The 26,425-nt window shown below is 42.3% G+C and overlaps 1 protein-coding gene and 1 pseudogene across 2 annotated transcripts in view; both read left to right on the top strand.

Moving 5' to 3' along the window:
• Kif14 (kinesin family member 14) overlaps nt 1-26,425 on the top strand; it is a 61,157-nt gene that overhangs the window by 20,157 nt on the left and 14,575 nt on the right. For both annotated transcript variants that reach the window (XM_021197801.1, XM_021197802.2), the window contains 10 exons: nt 1,576-1,760; nt 6,268-6,370; nt 7,456-7,619; nt 8,166-8,313; nt 8,868-9,020; nt 11,564-11,690; nt 13,851-13,944; nt 14,845-14,974; nt 22,520-22,620; nt 26,142-26,230. In XM_021197801.1, coding sequence (XP_021053460.1) covers nt 1,576-1,760; nt 6,268-6,370; nt 7,456-7,619; nt 8,166-8,313; nt 8,868-9,020; nt 11,564-11,690; nt 13,851-13,944; nt 14,845-14,974; nt 22,520-22,620; nt 26,142-26,230 — 1,294 coding nt within the window. The remainder of the gene's footprint in view (nt 1-1,575; nt 1,761-6,267; nt 6,371-7,455; nt 7,620-8,165; nt 8,314-8,867; nt 9,021-11,563; nt 11,691-13,850; nt 13,945-14,844; nt 14,975-22,519; nt 22,621-26,141; nt 26,231-26,425) is intronic.
• On the top strand, nt 19,273-19,645 carry LOC110321523 (annotated as a pseudogene).

Below are 26,425 nucleotides of genomic sequence, written 5' to 3' on the forward strand. Positions count from 1 at the left end.
AGTCCTTTTCACCAGCCCTGGGATAATTGATTTGAGGGTCAGTTGTAAAAGACATGACTATGAAGTCAACGATGATTCTGGGTTCTTGAAATGTGGGCATTGCATTTGTGAAGCTGTAAGGCCACTGATGGTCGGGGGCGGGGTGGCAGTGTGGGGGTAGAGGACAGTTGATGAACAGTAACAAGATAAAATAGAGCCACACATAGAACTCTTTGAAAATGAGAATTGTCTAAGTCCGGCAGAGGGCTTGTAAGGCTGAGAGAGGAATTTTTTTGTCTTAGTTTTTATTTTTGGAGGACTCAAACCCCCTTACAGTAGTGAAATCCAGAGGATATCCAAGAAGAGTTCAGAGCAGCAGAGCAGCAGCCGAGGCCATGTGGGTGATAGGACGTCTGTAAAACTCAAGGGCAAGGGGCAGAGAGGTGCCTCAGCAGCTTCTCCCTGAGTACCAGTGCACAGGGGTGAGGAGCTGTGCTCAGCTCCCCAGCAGCCATGTAAAAGCAGGCCTGTCACCCTAGTGCTAGGAGGTCAAGGACGGTGGGTAAGGAGGAAATAAGTGGATCCCTGTGGTTAAGTGGCCAGCTAGCCTGGGGTCAGTGAGAGAATCTGTTTCAAAAAAAATAAGGTGAAAGTGAATGAGAAAGACAGCCAGGATTGACTTCTGGTCTCCACATATCCCACCCCCACCCCTCCCTGAATACATGCACACAGACGCACACTCTCAAAGAAAGCAGGAAACGGGGTTTGGGAATGGTCAGGATATCCTGACAGAAGAGGTAGGATTTGCCAGGTGTGGTGATCCACGACTCTAATTCCAGCATCTCCAGGTTGGGTGGGGGATCCTGAGTTTTGAAGCTAGCTTGGAGTACATTGTTACAGACCAGCTCGGTTTGCACAAGCAAAAAGAAGAGGTGAGCTATGAGGTTGGGTAAGATTTTGGTAGGTGAGAACAGAACATTGGAGGAGAGGAGAGGAGAGGAGAGGAAAGGAGAGGAGAGGAGAAGCAGTTTGGATGAGGTCATGAGGTAAGCATGGGAAGATGCCATTGGCTTACTGAGCTCTGGATTTCTAGGCTAAGGAACGTCTTTACTCTTTAGAAAGTGAGAAGCTCTTGGAAGTATCTGACAGGGAGCTGAGGAATCACCCTGTGTAGGATGGGATTTGGAACAAAGGAAACAGGGACAGGGTGCTCCAGAGGCTCCTGTGGTGATTCTGTGTGAGTCAGTTCAAGGTGGTGCTGACGAAACAACAGACGTGACCAAGTCTGCATAGAATAGAAGCAAGCTGACAGAGATGCCTTGATGCGACAGTGTACGGGGAGTGTGAGGAAAGAGCTGCAGAACAGTGTGCTTACGAGTGTCGTAGTGACAGGCATAGAAAGTCACAAAGTGGAGCTTCTGGGCTGTGTGTGCATGCTTAAAACCAAGGCATTGACATGCATGTACTCTGCTACTGAACTTTAATCTTGATGAACCTGTATGCACTGAAACTCTATAAAGTGATCCTGATATTTAACAGAGGCCATTCTTTTAGGTGAATTTAATACTTGACTGATTTTCTTTTTGCTTCTACCAGAAAGCAGGAGTTACATTTCAAATAGACAACCACTTGCCAAACCTTGTGAATCTCAATGAAGACCCGCAGCTGTCAGAGATGCTGCTCTACATGGTAAAGGAGGGAGTAACCACGGTTGGAAAGCACACATCAAGCTCAAGCCACGACATCCAGTTGTCTGGAGTGCTGATTGCTGATGATCACTGGTACGTCAGTCTCCTTCAGGGTACTGCCCTTCGCTGTCAGCAGCCCTCTGGGTCTTGTTAGTGAGGCCGTTGTCCTTTAAGGCATTCATTCATACTGATTCTTCTCAGTGCTTCTTCAGCCCTCTCCCTTTTTTGGGTTTTTTTGAGACAGGGTTTCTCTGTGTAGCCCTGACTGTACTAGAGCTCACTCTGTAGACTTAGTGCTAGGATCAGATGTGTGTGCCACCACCCAGTTCAACACTCTCTTTAAGGAGGAAAACCATTGTGTTTAACAGCAGAGGCGCTCCTCTCAGTGTAAGGTTCGGGATGATGCTCCCTGTGGTGTGCCTGATCTGCTATTTACAAGGAAATGTCTTTTCTTAGACTTGTAATAGTAGACATCAGCGTAAACTATCCATTTTATATGGAAGTCTTTTTGTTTGAATTGACAAGTTAAATTTGTTTTTGTTTTGTGTGAATTTATTTACATACATGGAATGATCTTGTGTGTGTTGTTGAGATAATAGTATTTGTAAACTTTTTTAATTTTGTGTTGTATTTTTTAAATTATTGACTTCAAGAGTCTGATTTTCACTGCTGGGGAGGGTCCTATTATCTGAATTTATCATGGATCATTGCAGTTTATTTTTTTGGTAGACATTTGAGTAGTTTTTACTTTCTTCCTCTCCTAATGTTCTTGTAATCTCACCAGTGGACTGGTTGGGTCCTCTTGGGCCGCTGGGAGAGAGATCATAGGCAAGGAAAAGGTTTCTAGTGCAGGCCTTTGCAGCAGTGAGTGTGACCACAGGCAGGGGTGGTGGGCAGGCAGTGGGTCTTGGCTGAGGCTGTATCTTCAGGAGGGTTTTGGTTACTGTTTTATTGCTGTGGTGAAATGCCATGACACAAGTAGCTTATAAAAGGAAGCATTTGAGTCCAAGAAGCTGGGGCAGTCAGTGGTAATCATCCTGTAGTTTTATCACAGTCTGTGGAGTGCCCATAACAGCTGCTGCTAACATAAGGATGTAGTCCGGCTGGTTTAGACTCATAGTCCTCTTGCACAAGGCAGCCAGGATGCAAAGGGGAGCCCAGCAGCTGCTAATTAAAGTCAAATTGCTAGCAGATCCCTACCATCTTTGCTTATTTACCGGAGGATGAACGTCAGGAGTGCTAAGGACTAAAAGAACTAATTATTAATACCAGTAGTGAATCGTATCCAGGCTTTGATGCACTTCACACCTTTCTAGGCTCTCAGGAGCAGGGCTTGCCCTTGGAGCTCCTCCAGGGTGCTGCATCTGCTCCTATCAGTGCAGGATGAAGTGTCTCTGGTTTCTTTGATGACAGTTCTGCTAGGCTCCAGTCCCACAACCCTCTGCAGGCAGGACAATCCCTAGGTTAAAGGTTTTGTGGCTGTGTTGGTGTCCACTTGAGGCCTTGCCTGATTACAGAAGATGGCTGGTTCTGGCTCTGTGTTCCCCATTACTAGGAGTCTTTGCTAGGACTACTCTCGTAGATTCCATGCTGTTTCCATTGCAGTAGCTTTCCGTCTCACCCCTGTAATGCCCCTCAATTCCAGTCATTTCTCCTAGTATTTCCCCACACACACACCTGATCTCTCCTGTTCCCAACCCCACCTACCCCAGGCCACCTGCAAAAGCTACTTCCCCCCAGGGTGATCCTTTCATCCTCCCTTAAGCCCTCCTTGTTACTTAGCCTCTCTGGGTCTGTGGACTGTAGCATGATTATCTTTTACTTTCAGCTAATATCCACTTCTAAGTGAAAAGTGAATATGTTTATCTTTCAGGTCTGGGTTACCTCACTCAGAATGATATTTTCTAGTTCCATCCATATACCTGCAGATTTCATGATGTCATTGTTTTTAACAGCTGAGTAGTATTCCATTGTGTAAATGTACCATATTTTCTTTATCCATTCTTTGACTGACAGACATCTAGGTTGTTTCCAGTTTCTGGCTATTAGAACAAAGCTGCTATGAACACAGTTGAGCAAATATCCTTGTAATAGTATGAATCATCCTTTGGGTATTTGCCCAGGAGTGGTATAGAAGGGTCCTGAGGTAGATCGATTCCCAATTTTCTGAGAAACTGCACTGTAATTGATTTCCAAAGTGACTATACAAATTCAAGTTTACACTCCCCTTCAGCAATGGAGGAATGAATGTTCCCTTTGCTCCACATCCTCACCAGCATGAACTGTCTGTCACTGTGGTTTTCATCGTAGCCATTCTGACAGGCATAAGGTAGAATAGTAAAGTTTGTTTGACTTGCTTACCCTGATGGCTAAGGATGTTGAACATTTCTTTAAGTTTTTCTCAGCCATTTGAGATTCCTCTGTTTATTTTAGTACCTAGGGTTAATTTTTCCTTTATACGATTGTTAGTTTTGTGTTTTGTTTAAGAAAGAATGTTTTATCTAGACCCAATGGCACAGACCTATACCAGAGACTGAGGCAGGAAAATTGCAAGTTCAAGGCCAAACTGGGCTTCAGAATGAGTTCAAGGCCAACCTGAGCACTTAGTGAGACTCTGTCTCTAAAGAAACAGTAAAAAGAGGACTAAGGGTATAAGTCACTGATAGAATTCTTGCACAAGACCCTGAGTTCAATCCCAAATAACACAACCATACACACACACACACACACACACACACACACATACACACCTACACATATACATATAAAAGTGAAGGTTTCTATAGGGACATCATACAGATATTAACTTTTATTTTCCTCTATATTTTTAAAGTTTTGTATGAACTAGAAATCAAAATTAATTACCATGCGAGTAATCAGTTCTCTGTGGATGTCATACTTATCCTCAAGTTACTAAGCTAGATAACCAATTAAGTCGTTTATTGTTTCTTTTGTGGTGATTTATAAAAATATGGGGATCTGTTCTAACACTGTGTGGTTCTGATTACTTGAGTTTTTTTTATTGATCATTTGGTTGGTTGGTTGGTTGGTTGGTTTTTCAAGACCAGGTTTCTCTGTGTAGCCCTGGCTATCTTAGTACTTGCTCTGTAAACCAGGCTGTCTCTGAATGGAGAGATCTGCCTGCCTTTCCCTCCCTAATCCTGGGATTAAAGGTGCGCACTACCACTGCCTGACTATAATAAGCCTTTTAATTTAGAAGGGAAGATAGGTTTTTCATACCCTTTTACAGTCCTGATAATTGTTTGATGTATCACCTAAGTTCAGCATCATTTACATCTGTAACAAAGCTACAAAACTAAACCAAAGAATGAAGAGTCTAGTGAGGGCTAGGGAGTCTCTTGCTTGCCTTGAACTCTATCCTGTCCGTTTAGTACACTTCAGTGCCTTACTCTGTAGACCATGATGTTCACGAGAGCTGCTTTCCCATCCGTCTTCACTGCTGATGCATCTGGCTCCTGGGTGTTGAGTGAGGGAATTCTTCAGTTAAATCCTGCATGCTTGGAGGGAGGAATCCACCTCAGACTTCCCAGAGCAGAGCTTTCTAGAAGACTTGTGCAAGTTGGGGTTGGGAGAATGATGTTGCTAGGAAGAGGAGCTCCTTCCCTGAAGGAGGGACTCAGTGAAGGGCAGGTGCTGATGTGGTTACCTCAGTAAGGTGAGCCTCAGAGGGAGACACAGTGGCCCAGGAAGGAGATTGGTGATTGAAACTGAAACATGGGGCTTGGAATGCTGGCTGTGGACTTGTACACAGATGTGGGAAAGCAGGGTGATAAGGGAAATCATTTAAATCTACATAGTTAGCACAGTCTTCTGTTAACACCAGCCAGCAGTGAACCATTTTGCTCAGATACATTGGGGTGCTTTAATTGAGCTATTATTCTCTAATTACAAATCTTGGAGCCTAATCAATGCTTAAGGTCTTGAGTTAGGACTTGACTTTTGCTGAAGTTTTCTGTCTAGGTAGCCTTTGAAGTTTCCTATTTTCTGAATAAGTCTCCTCTGCATGTGTGGTGTTTGTAAGCAATTCTTCAGCTCTCCGGCAAGGTCTGTTAGTTAGATGGCTAAGGCTACACTTTGTCTCCCTGCTTCTTCCAGTGGAGTGCCTCACCTTTCCATTAGGAAAGCCCATTTATAGGACAAGCGATGCAATCAGTTACAAAAGCAGAAACTCAGACAAATAAAAGCACATAAAAATGCTCTCTTGGAGGAACCCATTGTCAGTATTTGATTGTTTTTTCCTTGAACTTTTTTTCTCTGAGTATTTTTTTTTTTCATTTTCAGGAAACGTTTGTTTTAGCATTTTGATTTGTTTTTCCAAGAGTTATAAAAAGTATAGTGAAAATTTCCTCTACATCGGCAGATACAATTGCTGGATGTGCCAGTGGTTTTTTATTGTCATTGCTGCTGTTCATCAAACGTCAAAGTGTATTTTGGGGGAAAATATAATAATTTAAAATTATTGTTGCTATAAATTGGTATGAACGTGCTACGAGAGGAGCTCAGCAGACTTACTCCTCTTACCTGTCCTTACTTTGTAAAGTGCCCTGCAGTTATAGCAGTGTACTTTTTATTTTAACAGTACTATCAGAAATTTTGGAGGAACAGTGAGTATTGTCCCAGCTGGAGAAGCAAAGACATACGTAAATGGGACACACATCTCGGAGCCCACAGTGTTACATCATGTAAGTCAGCAGGAGCTGTTAGGTGTTGGCGTGGCATCCGTGTTTTCTCCCCCAAGTCACTGACCTGAATTGAGAACTTTCCCGTTTCAAAATTTCTATTGATTAACTCATTAGTAGCCTTCCTTTGTTCAAAGAGACGTGATAATGGTATGAACCAGGAACTGGGCTCACTACTATATGTCCTGGGAAGACCCGGGCTTAGGAATCAAGCCATGAGAGGCTGAAATCCTCACTCTGTCCGTGCCCTGCACTGACACCTTTGTCAAGTTACTTAACTAGATGATGGGACAGTCCTACCTGGTTAGGACACTTTCAGAGGGTCACTAACAGGCATCCCAGGAGAACCGGCATAAATGGTTGCAGTAAAACTAGAATAATGGTCATTTTCTATGAATTCTACTTTTCAAGGTAGAGGAGAATTAATCTAAAAATAATTCACATGTAGTTCTTATACCATTGCTTGCAAAGAGTGGTATTTAGTGAGTGTCTGCTTTATTAATAAAGTCTGTGTCTTACTTTCCTCTTTCCCAACAGTGGAATAATATGTTTCTCATAAGTTATTGTGAGATGTAAATGAACTTTTATTGTGCATACAAAAACATACATGCACATGTGAATTACTCAGCAGTGTTTGGCATGTGGAAAATACTAAACAGATGTGTCAGTGGCTATGCTTTAATGTCTATTATCAATAATACTGTGTCATTGTGAACTGTGTTGTTAGAGGAATAAGAGGGAGAATAAAGCACTTGAAACTGTCTGATGGGCTAGAGAGATGGCTTAGCAGTTAGAGCACTGGTTGCTCTTCTAGAGGTCCTGAGTTCAATTCTCAGCAACCACATTGTGGCTCACAACCATCTGTAATAGAATCCAAGACCACTCGTACGTAAAATAAATAAATAAATCTTTTTTTAAAAAAAAAAAACCTATCTCATATAGGAAACCATTGTCAGTATTTTATTGTTTTCTCCCCAAAATTTTAAATGTTTTTTTTCTTTTTAAGCAAAGTTTGTAATTTTTTTTCATTTAGACTTGCCTCAAATCTTACTCTTTTTTTTTTTTGTATGTATGTGTGTGTGTTTTAGGGTGATCGGGTGGTTCTTGGTGGAGATCATTATTTTAGATTTAATCATCCAGTTGAAGTCCAGAAAGGAAAAAAACTGTCTAGTAGAAATAATCTCACAACAAGTGAAGGCCCAAAAGATTTTGAGTTTGCCAAAAATGAGTTACTTACAGCACAAAGATCATGGTAAGTGTCACCACGGACTAATGTGTGTGTGTGAGCAAAAGTGTGCACCAGAATGAACTGTTTCAGAGTCTAGCCCTTTGCCTCACCAGGACACGGCCCCGTTCAGAGACCCTGAACTGCTGAATAAACAAGGGGACGGACGCTTTGGCGGACCTCCGTGTATATAGCATATAGAAGGCTAGTCTGAGATGCCGTCTCAAAAAAAGGCTCTATTGTATCTTAAAGTGGAATTAGAGCACTGTTAGCATAACAGAAAATACCCTATTCTGGTTCACTATGTTGCCTATAATGTTTACTAAAATGTTTGCTGTGATCCATTTTCTTTACATGCTTTACATTAATTTGAAATCAGGCATCTGCAGTAATGACTAAGTTAGGAATAATCATATTTTCATCCTGGTTTTTTTTTTGGTATGGACAAAATGTATTCAAAACCAGTGAAAAATCCAAAAATACTGTAGATAAAATACCAAAAATTAAGTTTTAAGATTTAAAATTATCTTAATAAAAAACTGCTGTTCAAAAACTATTCTTGCTTCTTTGTAGGCTTGAGGCAGAAATTAAAGATGCTCAGCTGAAGGCAAAGGAAGAAATGATGCAAGGAATTCAAATTGCAAAGGAGATGGCCCAGCAAGAACTTTCTTCCCAAAAAGCTGCGTATGAGTGCAAAATCCAGGCCCTGGAGGCAGAGCTGGTGAGGGCGCCCTCAATCCTCCCTCAGACTAGCGGGGAGCTGAGCCACAGCCTCCCAGAGGGAGCTTGGCTGGTCTAGTGCACCCCTGGGTGTGGTCTATAAACTGGGCGTGGTGATGTATACCCCAGCAATTGAGTGGCAGAGGCAGAAGGATCAAGGGTTCAGGGACATCTTCAGTTAAGTTCAAGGCTAGCCTGGGATACTAAGGTTAGAGCCACTGGTAACAAGTTAATAGTAGCTCTTGGCTGCGAGGAGAAGAAAATAGACTCCTTTCGGCCAACACAGGGGTTGTGGCTCCTCTTGGGGATTCAGTGGTAAACCTTTAACCCCACAAACCCATTTTAGAGGACATACCTACAGAAGTTGGACCCGTGACGTTCATGTGTGGTTGGATCACGTGAACTGCATGAGTGTGGTGTGTTCCACAGCTTTACTGTGTTCTTGTTCATTTGTTACAAGGGGAACGTTTACACCCTAGGGCCACTGTCTTTGGAAAATGTCTTTGCATTTTTTGCCTGAGTTAATTCTTATTAACTGTTGATAAATTTATAAAGAGGGAAGAGTCTCAAAGGAAGAGATTGGAGGAAATAAATAACCAAAAAGCTAGTCACAAGATTGAGGAGTTGGAAAGGGCGAAGCAGCATCTTGAACAGGAAGTGTACGTGAACAAAAGGCGACTAGAGATGGAGACCCTGGCCACAAAGCAGGTGAGTCCACGTCTGAACCGCAGCCTTTGATGAGAGAGCTGCAAAGTCTCTAGGTAGGAATGTCTCCCTCTGCTCCTGTCCTGCTGCTGCTCATGCACCAGCCCACAGCCCACGGTCACATAGCCCTCTTCTTAACTCCATCTTAGTTTTTTCTTTTCTCGTGTCTACAACTGCCTTCATCCGTCATGCTGAATAGTATACATAAGGAACTGGAACCAGGACCCAAAGTACATTAGGAAGAAAAGCAAAGCCATTACATTGGGTAACATACTGATAGAGAGGCGGTTTCCTAGGGCTCGGGGTAGAGCATTTGATACGATATATACGTCTTCCATCTCAATGAGGATGAAAGGCCGCTTTTCTGGGGCCAATGTAAAATGGCCAAGGTTTACAAAACTGAACAATAAGACCAGAGCATTAGTGTGTTAACAGCATCTTCAGCTACTTTACTAACATTTGGGCCTTTCCTTCTTTCAAAATTGGTGGATTTTATGTTTTTTGTTTATGTGTATGAATTTTTGCCTTTGTGTGTGTGTGTGTGTGTGTGTGTGTGTGTGTGTGTGTGTGTGTGTGTGTGTGTGGTGTGGGTCTTGGTGCCCTAACAGGACATAAGAAGGCATCAGATCCCCTGGAACTGTACTTAACAGATGATTGTGAGGAACCACGTGGGTGCTGGGAGCCAAGCCCAGGTCCACAGGAAGAGCAGCCAGTTCTTGTAACTGCCACAACATCTCTCCAGCTCCACATTGGTGGTTCTTGAAGTGTGTTCTCTGGATGAGAAACATTGGTTTTTTCTAGAAACCTGTTAGAAATGCAAATTCTGGGGTTGGAGAGATGGTCTGGAATACATGTGTGGATGAACCTGTGGAGATTTGTTGGTTTCTACCTTTCCCTTCCCACCCCCATCCCATGGTGGTTTAAAGGTGTACACCGCAGTGCCCACTTGTTCCTTGACTCTTAACAGCTGTCTCAGGCAGTAGCCTCATTTTTCTCTCTCTCTTTTCCTCTTCTGAGTCTGGGGTGAGGAAGAGCAGGGCTGAAGCTGGGGTGGAAGAAAACTCTCCCCGTGACTCGAAGCCTGATGGTATACCGAGCTGTGAGTGAGCACATTGCCTGTTAACTTGGGCGGAGACATCAGGAGCTCAGCAGACCACTGAAACCCTAGGCAACCCTTCTTAGCTCCTGTCTCTTACCTTGAGTCAGCAAATGTCCTTAATTCCTGTCCTTCTTGAGCTGTGCCTCCCACCCCTTTTTACCCCTGCAGATTCTTTACTTACTAGCAATGGGAAGAAAAATGTTAATCAGTGCCATCAGAAATTCCTTATGATGCCTCACAAGCCCTGTGACCTGAGTTGGAGCCCTGGAACCCACATAAAGGAGGAAGGAGATAGCCCACTCTACACAGTTGTCCTTCAGCCTCCACAGCTGCACTCGCCATGTGCACCCCAGCCCCACACACAGTCACACAGATGTGATAATAATACACAAACTCTCAGAATCCTAATGGTCTTATGAGGAAAATCATTATGAAAGTTTATAAGGCAGTTTTTTTAAAACTTTTGTGTTTAGGCTGGGGAGGTGACTCAGCGGTTAAGAGCACTAGCTGCTCTTCCAGAGGTCCTGAGTTCAATTCCCAGCACCCACATGGTGGCTCACAACCATCTGTAATGGGATCCGATGCCCTCTTCTGCTGTATCTGAAGACAGCAACAGTGTACTCACGTACACAAAATAAATAAATCTTTTTAAAAAATAACTTGTGTTTAATAAAATATGTTAACCATGTGTTCTTAATGAAATGAGTATGGTAAGATGAAATGTCATTATAGCGTTGCAGTGATCAATCTTTTGGGGGGCGGTATGCATGTGTATGTACTCATGTACATTCATGGTATGCCTGCCCACGTGGACAGTTGTGTGGAGGCCAGAGGTTGACATCAGAAGTCTTCCTCAGTCTCTGCTCTACCTTCCTTGTTGAGACAGGGTGGTTCACTGAGCCTGGGAGCTGCTGTTCTTGGCAGGCCTAGCTAGCCAGTGAGCTCCAGCCATCTGTTGCCTTCTTCCGGTGGTACTCAGGTTACATCTGCTATAACCCTGGTTCCAAAATGTCTATGTGGATGCTGGGAATACAACACAGTCCTCATACTGTGCAGCAAGTACTTGGCCTGCTGAGCCGTCTGCCCAGCCTCTACTGGTCTTTTTTTTTAAAACACTTTTTGTGTGTATACCTCATGGTGTGTATATGGAAGTCACTGAACAACTTTGGGGATTGATTCTTTCTTTCCACCCCGTGAGTCCCAGGGATTGAACTCAGGTAGGTCATCACGTGTGGTGTCGAGTGCCATTTTGCTGGCTGGATTAATATGCTTTAAAAAGGGTCGTCTTATGTATATGTTAGGTAAATAACATGATGTTATGAGGTATATATAAGCAGCAAAATGGCTAGTATGGTGAAGCCAATGAACATTCTCAGCCTCTCTGATTATACAAATTCTCTTTCTCCATCTCCTCATGTGCTGGTCTATACAAATGCACATCCAATAGGCCTTAGAAGACCATAGAATCCGACATGCAAGGATCTTAGAAGCTTTAGAAATTGAAAAGCAAAAGATTGCTGAAGAAGTACAAATGCTTCAGGAGAATCAGGGAAACAGGGATAAAGCTTTCACCCGTGAGTATACACCGAAGGTAACATACTTTCCTAATGTTCTTTATCTTAGCTGCCTTTACATATAAAAAATGCTGGGCTGGGGATGTAATTTACCAAAAATGTTTGTCTGGCATGCAGAAAGCCCTGGGTTTAATCCCCAGCGCCAAGTAAATACATATGTAAGTAAATAGAGAAATAAATAAGACTTTGTTCTAGATGCTGGTTTTTTGTGTGTCAATATATTTATATGAATGGTTTTTAATGCTCAGTTTTTAGAATAGTTGTATTGGTCCTACAGACTTCATATTTGTGTTTCCCCCACCTCCAAAATAATTTATTGAAATTGTAGCCTGAAATGAGTTGATATTCTATTTCTGTGAAAGATGCCATTGGAATTTTGATAAGGATCACACTGAATCTGTACATTGCCTTAGCCAGTTCTTTTAAAGTTTACTCTTCTAATGCATGAATACTATGTGTATGTATTTATGTCCAGTTTCTTTCATCAAAGCTGGTTTGTATTTCAGTATTCAGGTGTTTTATTTCTGTGGTGAGATGTATCCTTCTATATCCCATTGCTCTCTGGGGGGGGGGGGGAGAGACAGAGAGAAAGAGACACACAGAGAGAAACAGAGAGAAACAGAGACACACAGAGAGAAACAGAGAGAGGAGCAAGTTTGGATAGGACTGGGAACTGTGCATCCCAGGCAAGCACTTCCCTACTGAGCTACACCACAGCACTAGTCCTGTTTTAATATGTTGTTTTCAGAGTACAGAGACACAATCATTTTTTTTTTTTTTCTGTCTTGCACCTGTTTTGGTGGACTCTTTAGCTGCCCATCTCATCTACACACAGACAATTTTATTCCTTTTTAATTTGGATTCCATTTCTTCCCCGTGTCAATGTCTCTGGCTGGGACCCAATTCTTTGTTGGGTGTGACAAGAGTGGCCTCCTTACCTTGTTCCTGGTCTTTAAGAGACAACTTTCATCACCATTGAAGACTACTGGTGAAGATTATCCGTGGGATAACACATGGCTTTTTGTATGACATAACATAGAAAAAATATTTATGATAACACCTCAGACTTAGGGTGGGGAGCTGTAACTCGGTGGGAAGAAACCGTCCAGCATTTGAAAAGCTGAGTGAAATCCTAACGTTACAGATGGAAAATGCAAGTGCTAAATCACTCTCCTTTTATTGTGGTTATTTATTTAGTGTGTGTGTGTGTGTGTGTGTGTGTGTGTGGCCAAGACTCCATGTGAAACAGGTGTTTCTCTGTAGACCCATACCTCTAGATACCTTTCTTAAGTTTTATATTTGTCTAGAAAATTTAAAATGGGTATAATTTTTAATACATTAACCTTTAATATATCTTACCTAATGATTTAGAAAAATTAGATAGTGAAGAAAAATAATTTGGGGCTGGTAAGATTACCCAGCCTGTAGAAGCACTTGCTGCCAAGGTCAATGACCAAAGCTGGATCCCAGGACCCACATGGTACAAAGAGAACTGATCCCCACGACTTGTCCTCTAACCTGTATATGCATGTCATGACACTTTCATGCCCCATTAAATAAATAAAGCATTTTAAAATGAATGTTAAAAATTGATATTCATTCATGTTAATATTAACTAAATCAATATTTAAAATATTGAAGAAGAAAAATCCCTTTAGACATATTAGAGGAAAGAGTAATAGGTGTTCCTCTCTCCCAGGATCCTTTTCTGTTTTGTTCCATTCCACCACATACAAGACAACCCACTTTACGTAAAGACTAGCTTGACTTTTAAGAATTAAAAAAAAAATTACTCATACATTGCCCTTCTCTTGTGATGCAAGATTAAAAACATTTGTTCAATGTCATTTTTAAATTTTTAACATTATTTTACTTTTTAAAGTATGGGTATTCTGCCTGCATGTGTATCTGCACCCTGTGCATGCCTGGTACCCACAGAGGCCAGAAGAGGGCATTAGAGATCCAGAGTTACAGATGGTTGTGAGCTACCGTGTGGATGCTGGGAAGCAAACCTGTATCCTCAGAAAGAGCAGCTGATGCTCTCGGCTGCTTGAGCCATCTCTCCAACCCCTAATGTCAGTAGTATGGGATTATTCTAACTGGCGATAAGTGCTGTGGTCAGACGTGCATTTTGGCTCTAATCTGTATGGTTTTTGTTAGTTCAGCCAAACTGGAACTCCATGAAACTCTCCACGATGATTCAGGAAGCCAATGTCATCAGTGAGAAATTTAAAAAGTGCTATATTTTTGGCAGGTGAGTAGCTTTTACATTTGTTGACCTATACATCATTTTTTTTTTTTTAAAATTCAAGTTTCTCTGAAGTCTATATAGGAGTCTCTTTCTAGGAAAGAACAGATATCAGAATCCCTGGTAACAGAGGCTTTAAGATTCCATTTGTAAGAGTCTACTGGGTAGCTGGATGTAGTGGCGCACGCCTTTAATCCCAGAACTTGGGAGGCAGAGGCAGGCGGATTTCTGAGTTCGAGGCCAGCCTGTCCTGTTCCAGGATAGCCAGGGCTACACAGAGAAACCCTGTCTCCAAAAACCAAAAAAAAAAAAAGTCTACTGGGTTTCTTTTTTTTTTTTTTTTTTGGTTTTTGGTTTTTGGAGACAGGGTTTCTCTGTGTAGTCCTGGCTGACCTGGAACTCACTCTGTAGACCAGGCTGGCCTCGAACTCAGAAATCCACCTGCCTCTGCCTCCCGAGTGCTGGGATTAAAGGCGTGTGCCACCACACCCAGCATCTACTGGGTTTCCTATTGAGTTGAAATCTTGTTTATCTGCATTCCATGTTTATTTTATGTTGGTGGGACTGGGAATTGAATCCATGGTCTCATGTCTGCTCTGCATGTGCTGTGTCACCAAGCCACACCACCCAATCTGCACCCCAATTCTAAAAAATGACTTATCTATGCTGTATGTGTGTGTGCACCTGCTTGTGGTTATATGCACCATGTGCACATAGTAGCCATTGGAGGCCAGAAGAGGGCGTCAGGGCCCCTTGAACTGGAGTTTCAAGTGCTTGTGAACAAGACAGTATGGATGCTTGAAACCAAACCCGAGTCCTCTGGAAGAGCAGGCCGTGCTCTTTGCCAGTAAGAGCCCCGTTGGGTGTTTATGTGTTTTAGGTTTAAGCATTTTTCTTTCTCTCCAGACATGATGCATCAGACAAAGGCCGCTCTGATACCTCTGTTCGAGTTCGTAACCTCCAGCTTGGGATCTCAACTTTCTGGAGTCTGGAAAAGTTTGAATCTAAACTTGCAGCACTGAAAGAGCTTTATGAGGTTTGTGATATTAAAATCTGTAAAATTAAAAACAAAACAAAACAAATTTGTATGTATGTTTGCCTGCATGAATGTCTGTTGTCTGTGTGCACATGTATGCCTCATACCGTCAGAGGCCAGAAAAGGGCATCAGATCCCCTGGAATGGAGTTACAAAGGGTTGTGAGCCACCATGTGGGCCCTGGAAATTAAATTCATATCCTCTGGAAGAGCAACCAGTATTCCTAACTCTTCTATAAACTCTTAAAAATGCAGCTGGGTATAGTCATACATGCCTATGATCACAGCACTTGAGCTGCAGAGACAGAAAGATGAGGAGTTTGAGGCCCACCTCAGTTACTAGTGAGTTTGAGACCAAACTGGTTTGTATGAAACCCTGTCAAGGTCTCTGCTCCTCCCAAAAGAAAACAAAATATAGAGCTGACATATTCTTGTTAAGTAAGAGGACATCCATCAGCTACTGAGATCTCCAGTACTAATAGCTGCGTGAATCTGTTTTCCTTGTGCATGTCAGTGGAGTCTCACTGGTTTGCTTCAACATAGTTCAAGTATGGCAGCCATTCAGAGCTGAGTCTATGTTGTAACTGTGTGCTCTGCCAGCTTTGCCTTTAAGCTTCAGGGAAGGGCTGGTGAGATGGCTCAGTGGGTAAGAGCACCCGACTGCTCTTCTAAAGGTCCGGAGTTCAAATTCCAGCAACCACATGGTGGCTCATAACCATCCGTAACAAGATCTGACACCCTCTTCTGGAGTGTCTGAAGACAGCTATAGTGTACTTACNCATGGTGGCTCATAACCATCCGTAACAAGATCTGACACCCTCTTCTGGAGTGTCTGAAGACAGCTATAGTGTACTTACATATAATAAATAAATCTTTAAAAAAAAAAAAAAAAAAAAAAAAAAAATTAAAAAAAAAAAAAAAAAAAAAAAAAAGCTTCAGGGAAGATAGTCCCATGGCTTGGCATTATCTCCTTGTGCCAGAATAATGTATGCCGTTACTTATTTTCCCCATTATTGTCTTCTGGATGTTTCTAATTGTGGCTTTTGTTGATCACAATTAAAACCATCTTTTTGTTATTTTTAACATCTGTTTTCTTGCCTTATATTTTCAAAAAACAGTAACAGAATATGGGTTTTTTGTTGGCTGTCCATCATTGCTTACTTTAAGTATTGCCACAAAGCAATGTTAGAAATTTATATGGCTTTTCTTTTAGTAACTAGGGAAGCCAGGGTTTAACTTTGCTTCTTTGTGGTAAAGTTTCCTTTGACTTCTTTTAGTTTTCCCATTGGGTTCTGCTGGCTGGCCTCAGACTCAAAGTCTCGCCTGCCCCTGCCTCTGCAGAGCTGGGGTTGAAGGCGTGCACCACCAGCCTGGCTGCACTTTCTGTTAAGCGGTTTATGTATTTTGTTAATAAGTTTTTTATTCTAATCACTCATTTTAGTACTGATCTTTTTCCTGGTGCTGTGTGGGGTGTGTGTGGATGTGTCTGTGTGGGTGGAAACCAGACTTTGATGTTGATTGATCACTCTCTAGCTTATTTTGGGGACTAGATGAGCCTGGAGCTCATCAGTTCAGCTAAGGTTGACTGCTAAGTCCCAGGAATCTGACTGTCTTCCCCTGTGCTGAGAATGCAGACATGCACCCATGTACCTAGTGCTGACCACACAGATTCAGGTCCTAATGCTGGGTTAGCAAGCATCTAACCAACTGAGCCATTTCCCTAGCTCTGTGTGACCCTTTTATTGCTTTTATTCTGTTTTGAAATAGAATCTCATATAGCACTGATTGGGCTTAGCCTTTTTTTCTTTTTTTTTTTTTTTTTTTTTTTTGGTTTTTTGAGACAGGGTTTCTCTCTGTAGCCCTGGCTGTCCTGGAACTCACTTTGTAGACCAGGCTGGCCTCAAACTCAGCCTGCCTCTGCCTCCCAAGTGCGGGATTAAAGGCGTGCGCCACCACTGCCCAGCAGGCTTAGACTTCTTATGTGGCTAAAGATGACCTCAAACTACTGATCCCCCTACCTGTTGGGTTTAGAAGGCTCTGAAACTACATCACGATATTTTATTTTTGTATATATTTTTATTTGTGTTTAAATCCATTTTTGCTCAGAGTTTACTCTTAAGGCCTCTACATTTTTATTTTAAGGTTTATATCTTTGACTCAAATAAAAACTGAGGCTGAAGAAAGGCCTCAGTAGTTAAGAACTCGTATTATTCTTGCAAAGGGCCCAAGTTCTCTTCCCACCAACCACATCTGGCGGCTCATAGCCACCTGTAACTCCAGCTCCAGAAGGATCTAAAGCCCTGGCCTCCCTGGCTAACTGCACTACTTGCCCACACACAAGCAAGCATACAGACATACATAAAAATGTTTTGAGACAAGCTCTTTCTAGGTAGCCCTAGCTACCTAGAAAGGGCCTCAGATCCCATTACAGATGGTTGTGAGCCACCATGTGGTTGCTGGGAATTGAACTTAGGACCTCTGGAAGAGCAGACAGTGCTCTTAACCACCGAGCCATCTCTCCAGCCCTTGTTGTTGTTGGTTTGTTTGTTTGTTTAAGGAAAATTTATTATGGATTTTTTGAAGGATATAAACTTAAAGTTATTTCTTCTATATTGTTATGTATTTATCCCAAAAGTAATTGTAACATGTATTAAATTGTAGTATTAATATTTTTCAAATATCCCATGTTCAAATTATGTGACTGCTAGAATTATATTCTATAATACTAAGATAATGCTCAAAATATTAATGAAAATATTATGTGTTAAAGCCTAGAGAGTATTGTCAGAGTTTTAATCTGTGGATTATTTCATCAAAAGTGAAGGTAATTAACTCAATCTAGATTATAAGACAAAGGAAAGCAAGTGAAGGAATGCTTGTGAGAAAAAAAGGAGTCACTAATGAATTAGATTGTGGAGACTTGAGACATGTGGTCCTAAGAAGATAGCATCTATTGTAACCTTAGCACTCAGGAACCCAAGGGGTTCAAGGTTGTTATCCCTGGCCATATGCAAGGCTAAACTGAGCTACATGAGATGCTGTCTCAAAAAATAAAAACAGAAAATGGTATCTAAATTGATATCAAGCTGGGCAATGGTAGTGCATCCCTTTTAATTCCTGCATGCAGGAGGCAGAGGCAGCGGAAATCTCTGCGAGTTCAGGGCCAGCCTGGTCTATAGAGTAAGTTCTAGGGCAGCCAGGGCTACACAGAGAAACCCTGTCTCGAAAAATAAATAAATAGATAGATAGATAAATAAATAAATAAACAAACCAAAACCAAAAACAAAAAGGCCAAGAGTGAGTAAACAATTATATCATCGATAAAGTGTTATGCTACTTCTGTATTTGTTTACTTATACTTATCTGTGTGTGTATAAGACAGGCAGAGACAGACACACAGAGGCTGATGTACAGATCAGAGGACAGCTTGGGAGAGCTGATTCTCCCTCTTCTCCCTTTCTGCCATGTGGGTCCTGGAACTTTTGAGCAGTGCCCAAACCTGCTGAGCCTCCCTGATGTCCCTGTCGGTCTGTGTGTTTGCATTCTTAGGTTAGCTTACAAAATCATGTGTTAACTACAACATTAATTAATGAAATATAATTAATGAAAAATTAATATTTCATCACAGCACTTTCACACATGTACTTGTACCTGGTTCTCAGTCTCATCTCTCTGTTCTGTCCCTGGGCTCCTGTGGCTTCCCTCATCTGTGTTGTTCCATCCCTTTCCCTTCCCCGCCCATGATCCCCTGTTCTACACATGTAAACACACACACTACATAATTGCAAATCCATATACAATAGAAAACAGCTAAACGCCACTGCCTTTCTGAATCTGATTTATTTTGTTAACATAATCATTTCCAGCCCTGTTTATTTTTCTGTTAGGATTTCAGTGTTCTTAACAGATGTATAAAATTCCATTGCATATATATATATATATATATATATATATATATATATATATATATATATATACATACATACCACATTTTCTTTATACATTCATCTTTTGATGGACATCTAGGCTAGTTTCCATCTCCTGGTTATTGTGCTATTGTAAATATTCTAGCAGTAAACATGGGTACGGATTTGGGCTCTATGGTATGTTGCCTTAGAGCCATTCCTGTGCTATTTATTTGAGACTTCTAGAAAGGAAAGACATTCTAGGAAAAGATAAATTATAAAAGCTGAATTACTGGAAGGACAACCATGTAATAATGTTAAAAGTTTGTAAATGAAGTAGATTAAAAAACAATTAAAAAAAAAATAGGAGTTTTTGCCAACTGGGTCTGGCAGAATGGCTCCCTCCAAGAAGGGTGATATGAAGAAAGGCTGTTCTGCCATCGGAGAGGTGGTGACCCAACAACACACCATGAACATTCACAAGAGCATCCATGGAGTGGGCTTCCAGAAGCGTGCTCCTCGGGCACTCAGAGAAATCCAGAAATCTGGCATGAAGGAGACGGGGACTCCAGATGTGCGCATTGACAGCAGGCACAATAAAGCTGTACAAAGGGACAAAGGAGTAAGGGGTGTTCTGTATCACATCTGAGTGCATTTGTCCAGAAAACGCAGTGAGCATGAGGATTCGCCAAACAAGCTCTGCACATGGGTACCTGACGTGCCTGTTACTACATCAAAAATCTACAGTTAATGTTGGTGAGAACTAACCTGCTGAATGTCAAAGTTGCCGAACTGAAAAAAAAAAAGAACAAGGTAGGAAAGAGCCAGATGTGCCAGATGTGCCAGATGTGCCAGATGTGGTAGCTCCCACCTGTAATCCCAGCACTTAGGAAGCTGAGGGTTCAGGGCCGGCCTGTGCTGAATACAAAAGTTTGAACACATGAGAATGTGCCTCTAAAATCTAAAAGGAATGAATTGGGGGGGAGGGGGGTTAAAAAGACACTGGTTCCAGTCAACTTTATGAGCACAATTTCAGGGTGCCAGAGAAAAGAGAAGCCTTGTTCTGTGGGAATTCATCTTATGATACTCAGAGTAACTTAAAAAATTTAAGAATTGTGCACAGTGGCTCACACCTTTAAGCCCAGCACTTGGGAGACAGGCAAGTGGATCTGAGTTTGAGGTCTTCATAGACAGGCCAGCCAGGGCTACATAGTGTTGCGTGCCCCCTCGACCAGCAAGAAAGACGCAACCACCAGTTCTTCTCTCAGCAGTTTATTCAGGAACCTTGAACAATCTTCTCCCCCAGCCCCGGGCTACAAGCCCTTTTATATCATTCACGCCAACCAATCGCGGCAGGCTATGTCACTTCACCAGGCGCGCAGCCTCAGCCAACCAGAAGAGCAGGAACAAATCACCACCAAATGTGGACCTGGTTACCACAAGCTTCACAGCCGACAGGTGCCGTCTATAAGGTGCGGCTTCGGGTAGCCCAGGGCAGGGGCTGTTGCTCCCTACAACATAGAAAGACTGCTCTCAAACAACAACACACACACACACACACACACACAAAGTCACTACCACCTCCAAAAACCAACAAAAAAAGCTGGAAACATGACTCGGATTACAAACCAATCTTAATATGAACACTAGAAAAATCCTAAATGAAACCTACCAAACCTGCTGAATGTGTTTTTGTTGTTGTTGTTGTTGTTGTTGTTTTTAAAACAAATTTCATGAGGAATCAGGATTTGTTAGAGAAAAGCAAAGTATCTGCTGCTGCTGCTTGTTTAATGTGTGTGCTTTGCTGTTTGTATATTCATGTTTAATGTGTGTGCTTTGCTGCTTGTATATTTATGTTTAATGTGTGTGCTTTGCTGCGTGTATATTCATGTTTAATGTGTGTGCTTTGCTGTGTGTATATTCATGTTTAATGTGTGTGCTTTGCTGTGTGTATATTCATGTTTAATGTGTGTGCTTTGCTGTGTGTATATTCATGTATCGCATGCGTGCCTGGTACCTTCAGGATTCAGGAATGGGCGTCATGGCTCCTGGGACTGGAGCTGTAGATGGTTGTGAGCCATCATGCAGAGGACCTAGGATCAAAACCCAGGTCCTCTGCAAGAGCAGCAAGTGCTCTTAACCACTTAGCCAGCCTTCTAGACCCAGCAAAGTGTACTTGAAGATAATCCCAAATCCTGAGAGTGTGATGTCACAGCAGTGACGGTGTCTCTCTCTGTGGTGTGCTTGAGGGTGGTTTTCCTTCCCGTCTGTTTCTGTTTGTTACTAATTTCTGATTTTACAGTAACGAGTGTGAGTGTATTTCAAGCAGCATCAAGGCCATCTGACCGTTCTTACACCATTGCACACTCGAAGCCCTACCCTTGGAGCTTGCTTTTTGACTCCCTGCTTTTGAGTATTTATTGAAGTTGTTTACTCAGTCTTTACACGTGCTGTACTGTCTGAGTCAAGCTCTGTAGTATCTAGGTAGACTTTTCATGAGAGTGCTTCACTATCTAATGTATAGGTTATTATTAGTATATTCAACCTAGAAGTGATTGTTGTGTGTGTGCCCGAGCCAGAGGACAACCTCAGTGTCAGTCCTCAGACACCATCCACTTTTCCTCGCTGTCCTAGAGATCACTAGGCTTTTTCTGTATTGTCCTGGAGATCCAGCAACCCAGCTCCCGAGGACTGGGATTGCAAATGTGTGCAGGCTCACCCTGCATTTTTCACATGGGTCTAGGAAACGATTCAGGCATTGTGATGACAAGGTAAGGCTTTTACTGACTGAGCCATCTCCCCTGTCCAGGTTGTAATTTTTGAGATATTTCATTGTTTTTATGAGACTTATTTTAATTTCCAGCATCTTGTGATTACTGTTTGCTGTTGTTGCTGTTTTGTTTAGTTTTTTTAGGTTAGCCTTTCAAAATAGTAGTTTATAGGTTAGCATACAAAATAATTAATTTCATAATGGCATCTGCATACATGTGTTTATTATAATTTGTATAGTTAGGTTTTAATTTGATCGATAATATGATAGTTAAGGCTAATGGGATAAGCTGGGTGGTGGTGGCACCTATCTTTAATCCCAGCATTCAGGAGGCAGAGGCAGGTGGATCTCTGTGAGCTTGAGGCCACCCCTGTCTACAGTACGGGTTCCAGGACAGCCGGGGCTACACAGAAAAACAAAACAAAAGACTAATCAGATAACCTCCACAACTCCCTCCCCTTCTCAGTGAGAGGGAAAGCTGTCCGGCCTTGGGCCCCACCCGGGGATATCCAGTCAGCAAGGGTAAGTGCATCCCCTCCCACTGAGACCCAACGAGGCAGTCCAGCTAGGGGAAGGGGAAGGAAGGCAAGCAGTAGAGACAGACAGCCCCCGCTCCAGTTGTTAGAGAACTCACAAGACGACCAAGCTGCACCAGTGCTACAAATGTGCAGGGGACCTGGGTCCAGCCCAGGCGTGGTCTCTGGTTCGTGGCTCAGTCTCTGTAAGCACCATGGGCCCAGGCTAGTTGATTCAGTAGGCTTTAGTTTTATATTTTAAAATAGTAAAATCATTTAAGCTTTTTTTTTTTTTACTTAATTGTAAAGCATTTTCACCCATATTTAATGCGAAGGCTATTTTTTATTTTCTTTAGAGTAACGGTGGTAACACGGGTGAGGATGTCTTCTGTGATCCTGCAGATGAGTGGGAACCCGACATTACAAGCACACCAGTTTCTTCCCTTTCTAAAAGGAGGTAAGTGTTTATTGCTTTGCTTGTTCTGTGTAAATGTACAAGTATAAAAGTATATAGTATTTACATATAACATATATAAAATTATCTTGAGAGATCTATTGTCATAATATGTTAATATAAGTGGCATTAATGTTACTGATCAAATTATAGTGCATATAGTATTACATTGTTTACCAGTTTGCTGTATAAGCAGAAATGTTCAGTGTTTTATTGTATTAGTTTTAAGAGCAGCCTAGAGTAGCATATATATATATATATATATATATATATATATATATATATGGAATAGTATTACTTTTAACATCTCAAGAATCTGACCTATGGTATTTTATTGTAAGTTACACATTTAAATGCAATCAGGTTAGTATGAGTACCACGAAAGAGTTAACCAGTGTGATACAGAACATCTGATCCGCACATGACAAGTATTATCTACCAAACCAAAGTATAAAAGCATCCATAGTAGGCAGATAGATGCTGTTCACGGAAACCTAGGTCTGCTTTGGTCTTAGAAGCTCAGAGTACAGGAGCAAATGGTATCGAAAGGCTCTGGCCTGCAATATCTAGCTCTTTAGTTTTATTTTGTTGTTATTAAAAACAAATGCTTCTATGACGGCTACTGTCGGACATGTCCTGAGGAATCCCAGGTAAGAAAATCTTCCCTGTCCTCATGAGTCAGGCACTGGAGAGAGAACAGAGAACAGCATTTTACACATATTTGAGGTGCAGAGTCATAGGACTTGTGCATGGTTGTGGGGTTAAGGCAGGGAAAAGCTCGGGGTGTTCTGGTCTTAAGCTGGGAAAGCAGTGTGTTAGAGATGGACGTTCCCATTGGCTGTAACATCCACAGGACATTAAGAATTGTTGCGTCTGGAGTGTTGGCTGAGGGAGTTTTCAAGGTGTGACCATCAGTAGCATTGGCCCCACCATAGGGGCATTGCCCTCTTGTCGTTGAGAGTGGGCAAGTACTATACAGCTCCAGATGTCGGTTCCTCATAGAGCAGCTGCCATCCTGGCCACCTCGGTGACCTCTGGTTTCAGCATGGGATGATGCTACAGAGTTGTTATAGGGGCTAGAGGAGATGCGTGCAAGCCTGGTGCTCAGCAATGGTTGCTTATGCTGCTGTTGAGCTTTCAGCATACTGTAAAATTAAATCTTAGGTCTGAGATACGTCTCAGAGATAAAGCTCTCATCTAGCATTGTGAGGTGCTATGCATTCAATCTTCTGCACTGAGAAAATAATCGTTCAAATGTTAAATACAGAGAAGATAAAATTTCTGATCCAGTGCTAGTAAACAGTGATGTCTACAGATGATTTGGCCTAAGGATGAGAGATACATACTTCGGGGCTGGGGCAAATGTGGCCTAGGAGTGGTCCTGATGGAACTGGATGTATAGAGCTGAGAGGAGGTCAGCCTAGAGTGATAATGACCTCCCCGGACTTCAGCCAGACCAACAAACCGGAGAGGCATTATGAAACCTCTTGGGTTTTTAGAATTGCTGCCTTCTTAAAAGGAAGGAGACAGTTCGTTATGAACATGTGTAAGCTTTATGCAAGCTTATTACATACATACATACATAGTGGATCCCAATACGAGCATGAGTCGGTGAGCACTAATCTTCAGCCCTTTGAATGTTGGTTTCCATCTTATGTCTGCTGAGGTTAGGTTAGCAGGTAAGAAACAAACAAGTTTAAACAAACAAGTTTTGACCCTGAAACCAAAATTCCTTTTTGTATTTTACAAGATTTTGAAATTAGGTTTTTCAGGCCAGACATGGAGGCACGCACCTCTAATCCCAGCACTTGGGAGGCAGAGGCAGTGGATCTCTGTGAGTCTGAGGCCATGCTGCTCCATAAAGTGAGTTATAGGACAGCCTGGGCTATACAGAGAAGCAAGCAAGCAAGCAAGCAAGCAAGCAAGCAAGCAAGCAAGCAAGCAAGCAAGCAAGCAAGAGAAAGAAAGAAAGAAAGAAAGAAAGAAAGAAAGAAAGAAAGAAAGAAAGAAAGAAAGAAAGAAAGAAAGAAAGAGAAAAAGAAAGAAAGAGAAAGAAAGAAAGAAAGAAAGAGAAAGAAAGAAAGAAAGAAAGAAAAGAAGGAAGTCAGGTGTTTTATGTGGCAATGATACTTGGAGAACTTCTGTAATTCAATGATATTTTTTCAAGTGAGTTGCTCTTAGTCTGAGACCTTGTGCATGAAGTTTCAGCCTTGTGAGAATGTTTATGACAGAGTTACAGACTTCGAGCAAGCCTGCAGGTAATGGAAATGCTGACAGATTATTATAGAGCTGCTGTTGGTTCTGCTGGGCCACAGGGCTCTGCAATAAAACAGGCCGCTCCTGCAGCCTGTAAATCATAGGCAGTGTTGACAGTTAAAAGTGAATTGTTCTCTCGGTGAGTGAAAACTCTCTGGCAGGAATGTGCAAGCGTTCTCTTGTTTAAACCCTGTTTGACGTGACAGTGGGGCAAGAACAATACTTTTCCTAGCTTAGCTTACTTTTCTATCTCTAGAAAAGCACATACTTAGAAATTGATAGTTTCCCTTTATGTTCAGTCATATTTCTGCGGTTTCATTTCTTTTTGTAAGAATTTACAGGGGAGTTTATATTTGAAACACTTAAGCTTTGTGAGAAGACTACCCTAACAATCTCTTCAGGAAATAGTATTTTCCTTTGGCAAGTCAACAGTAGTAGAAAATCTGATTAGGAAGACACCAAAGGGTCGCCTGCATTTAGCTGTAGGTCACTGCTCGTGGTGAGCTAGGCTCGGAGTTTAGAAAACTACAGGGAGAGAGTGTTTTCTAGGCGAAAGGCTGCGGCACTTCTCTTGGTGGCACTGCTCTCTCAGGCTTGATCCCCACAGGGTCCCTTAGATGCTAAATGTCCTAGCTGCCCTGTTTAAACCCCTCCCTCCCCTAGGTAAGTCAAGCTGCTCCTGGCACTTCCCCAGCCCCATCTCTTACCATCTCCCCCAGACTTCACGGAAAGCAGTCGCTCAGTGCCCAGCTTGGTTCTTCCCATGGTTTACCTCCAAGTCTTCCCGTGTTCCATGCCTGTATTTCAGGTGCTATTTCCTGCTTTCCAAGTCATGGTCATCCTTCAGGGTCACTGTTTTTCAAGAGGCCTTGCCAACTCCACGGCCCAGACTACCGAAGCACCCTCTGTCCTTGTAGGACTTGTTCAGCTGTGTGGCAGGCTTCTCCCTGTGGGCAAATGCCAGAAGCCTAAGGGGTAGTGCACAAGAAATGCTTATTCCAGTTCATGAACTCTATTAGGGCCATGCCTTCACAGAGGAAAATTCCTGCTCAGAGATTGAAATGAGTTGGTCCTTTTTGGGAAGAATAATAGTAATAGTATTGCCCTAAGACAGGGTCTCATGTAGGCCATGCTGGCCTCAAACTCTCTAACTTATGCCACTTATGCCAGCTTCCTAAGTGCTGGGACTCTGTTCCTACAAAGCTGGCTGCATTCTTAACACTTCTGTGGTGAAGAGCAACTAATGTTATGGTTTGTCTTTGGTTCAGGAGCAGAAGTTTGATGAAGAACAGGAGAGTCTCTGGCTGTCTGCATGACATCCATCCGATTCAGAGTATGCAGTCTTCACACTCATCGGGTAAGGCTTCTCAGGCTGTCCCAGTCACGCTGTCCCAATCGCCCTATTCAGGGCTTGGGGAAATCCTTTAATCCTTTCATTTCTTTTGGGGGGTGGGGCGGGTCAAGACAGGGTTTCTCTGTATAGCTCTGGCTGTCCTGGAACTCACTCTGTAGACCAGGCTGGCCTTGAACTCAGAAATCCACCTGCCTCTGC

Source organism: Mus pahari, chromosome 5 (assembly GCF_900095145.1).
Source record: "Mus pahari chromosome 5, PAHARI_EIJ_v1.1, whole genome shotgun sequence".
Lineage (NCBI taxonomy): Eukaryota > Metazoa > Chordata > Mammalia > Rodentia > Muridae > Mus > Mus pahari.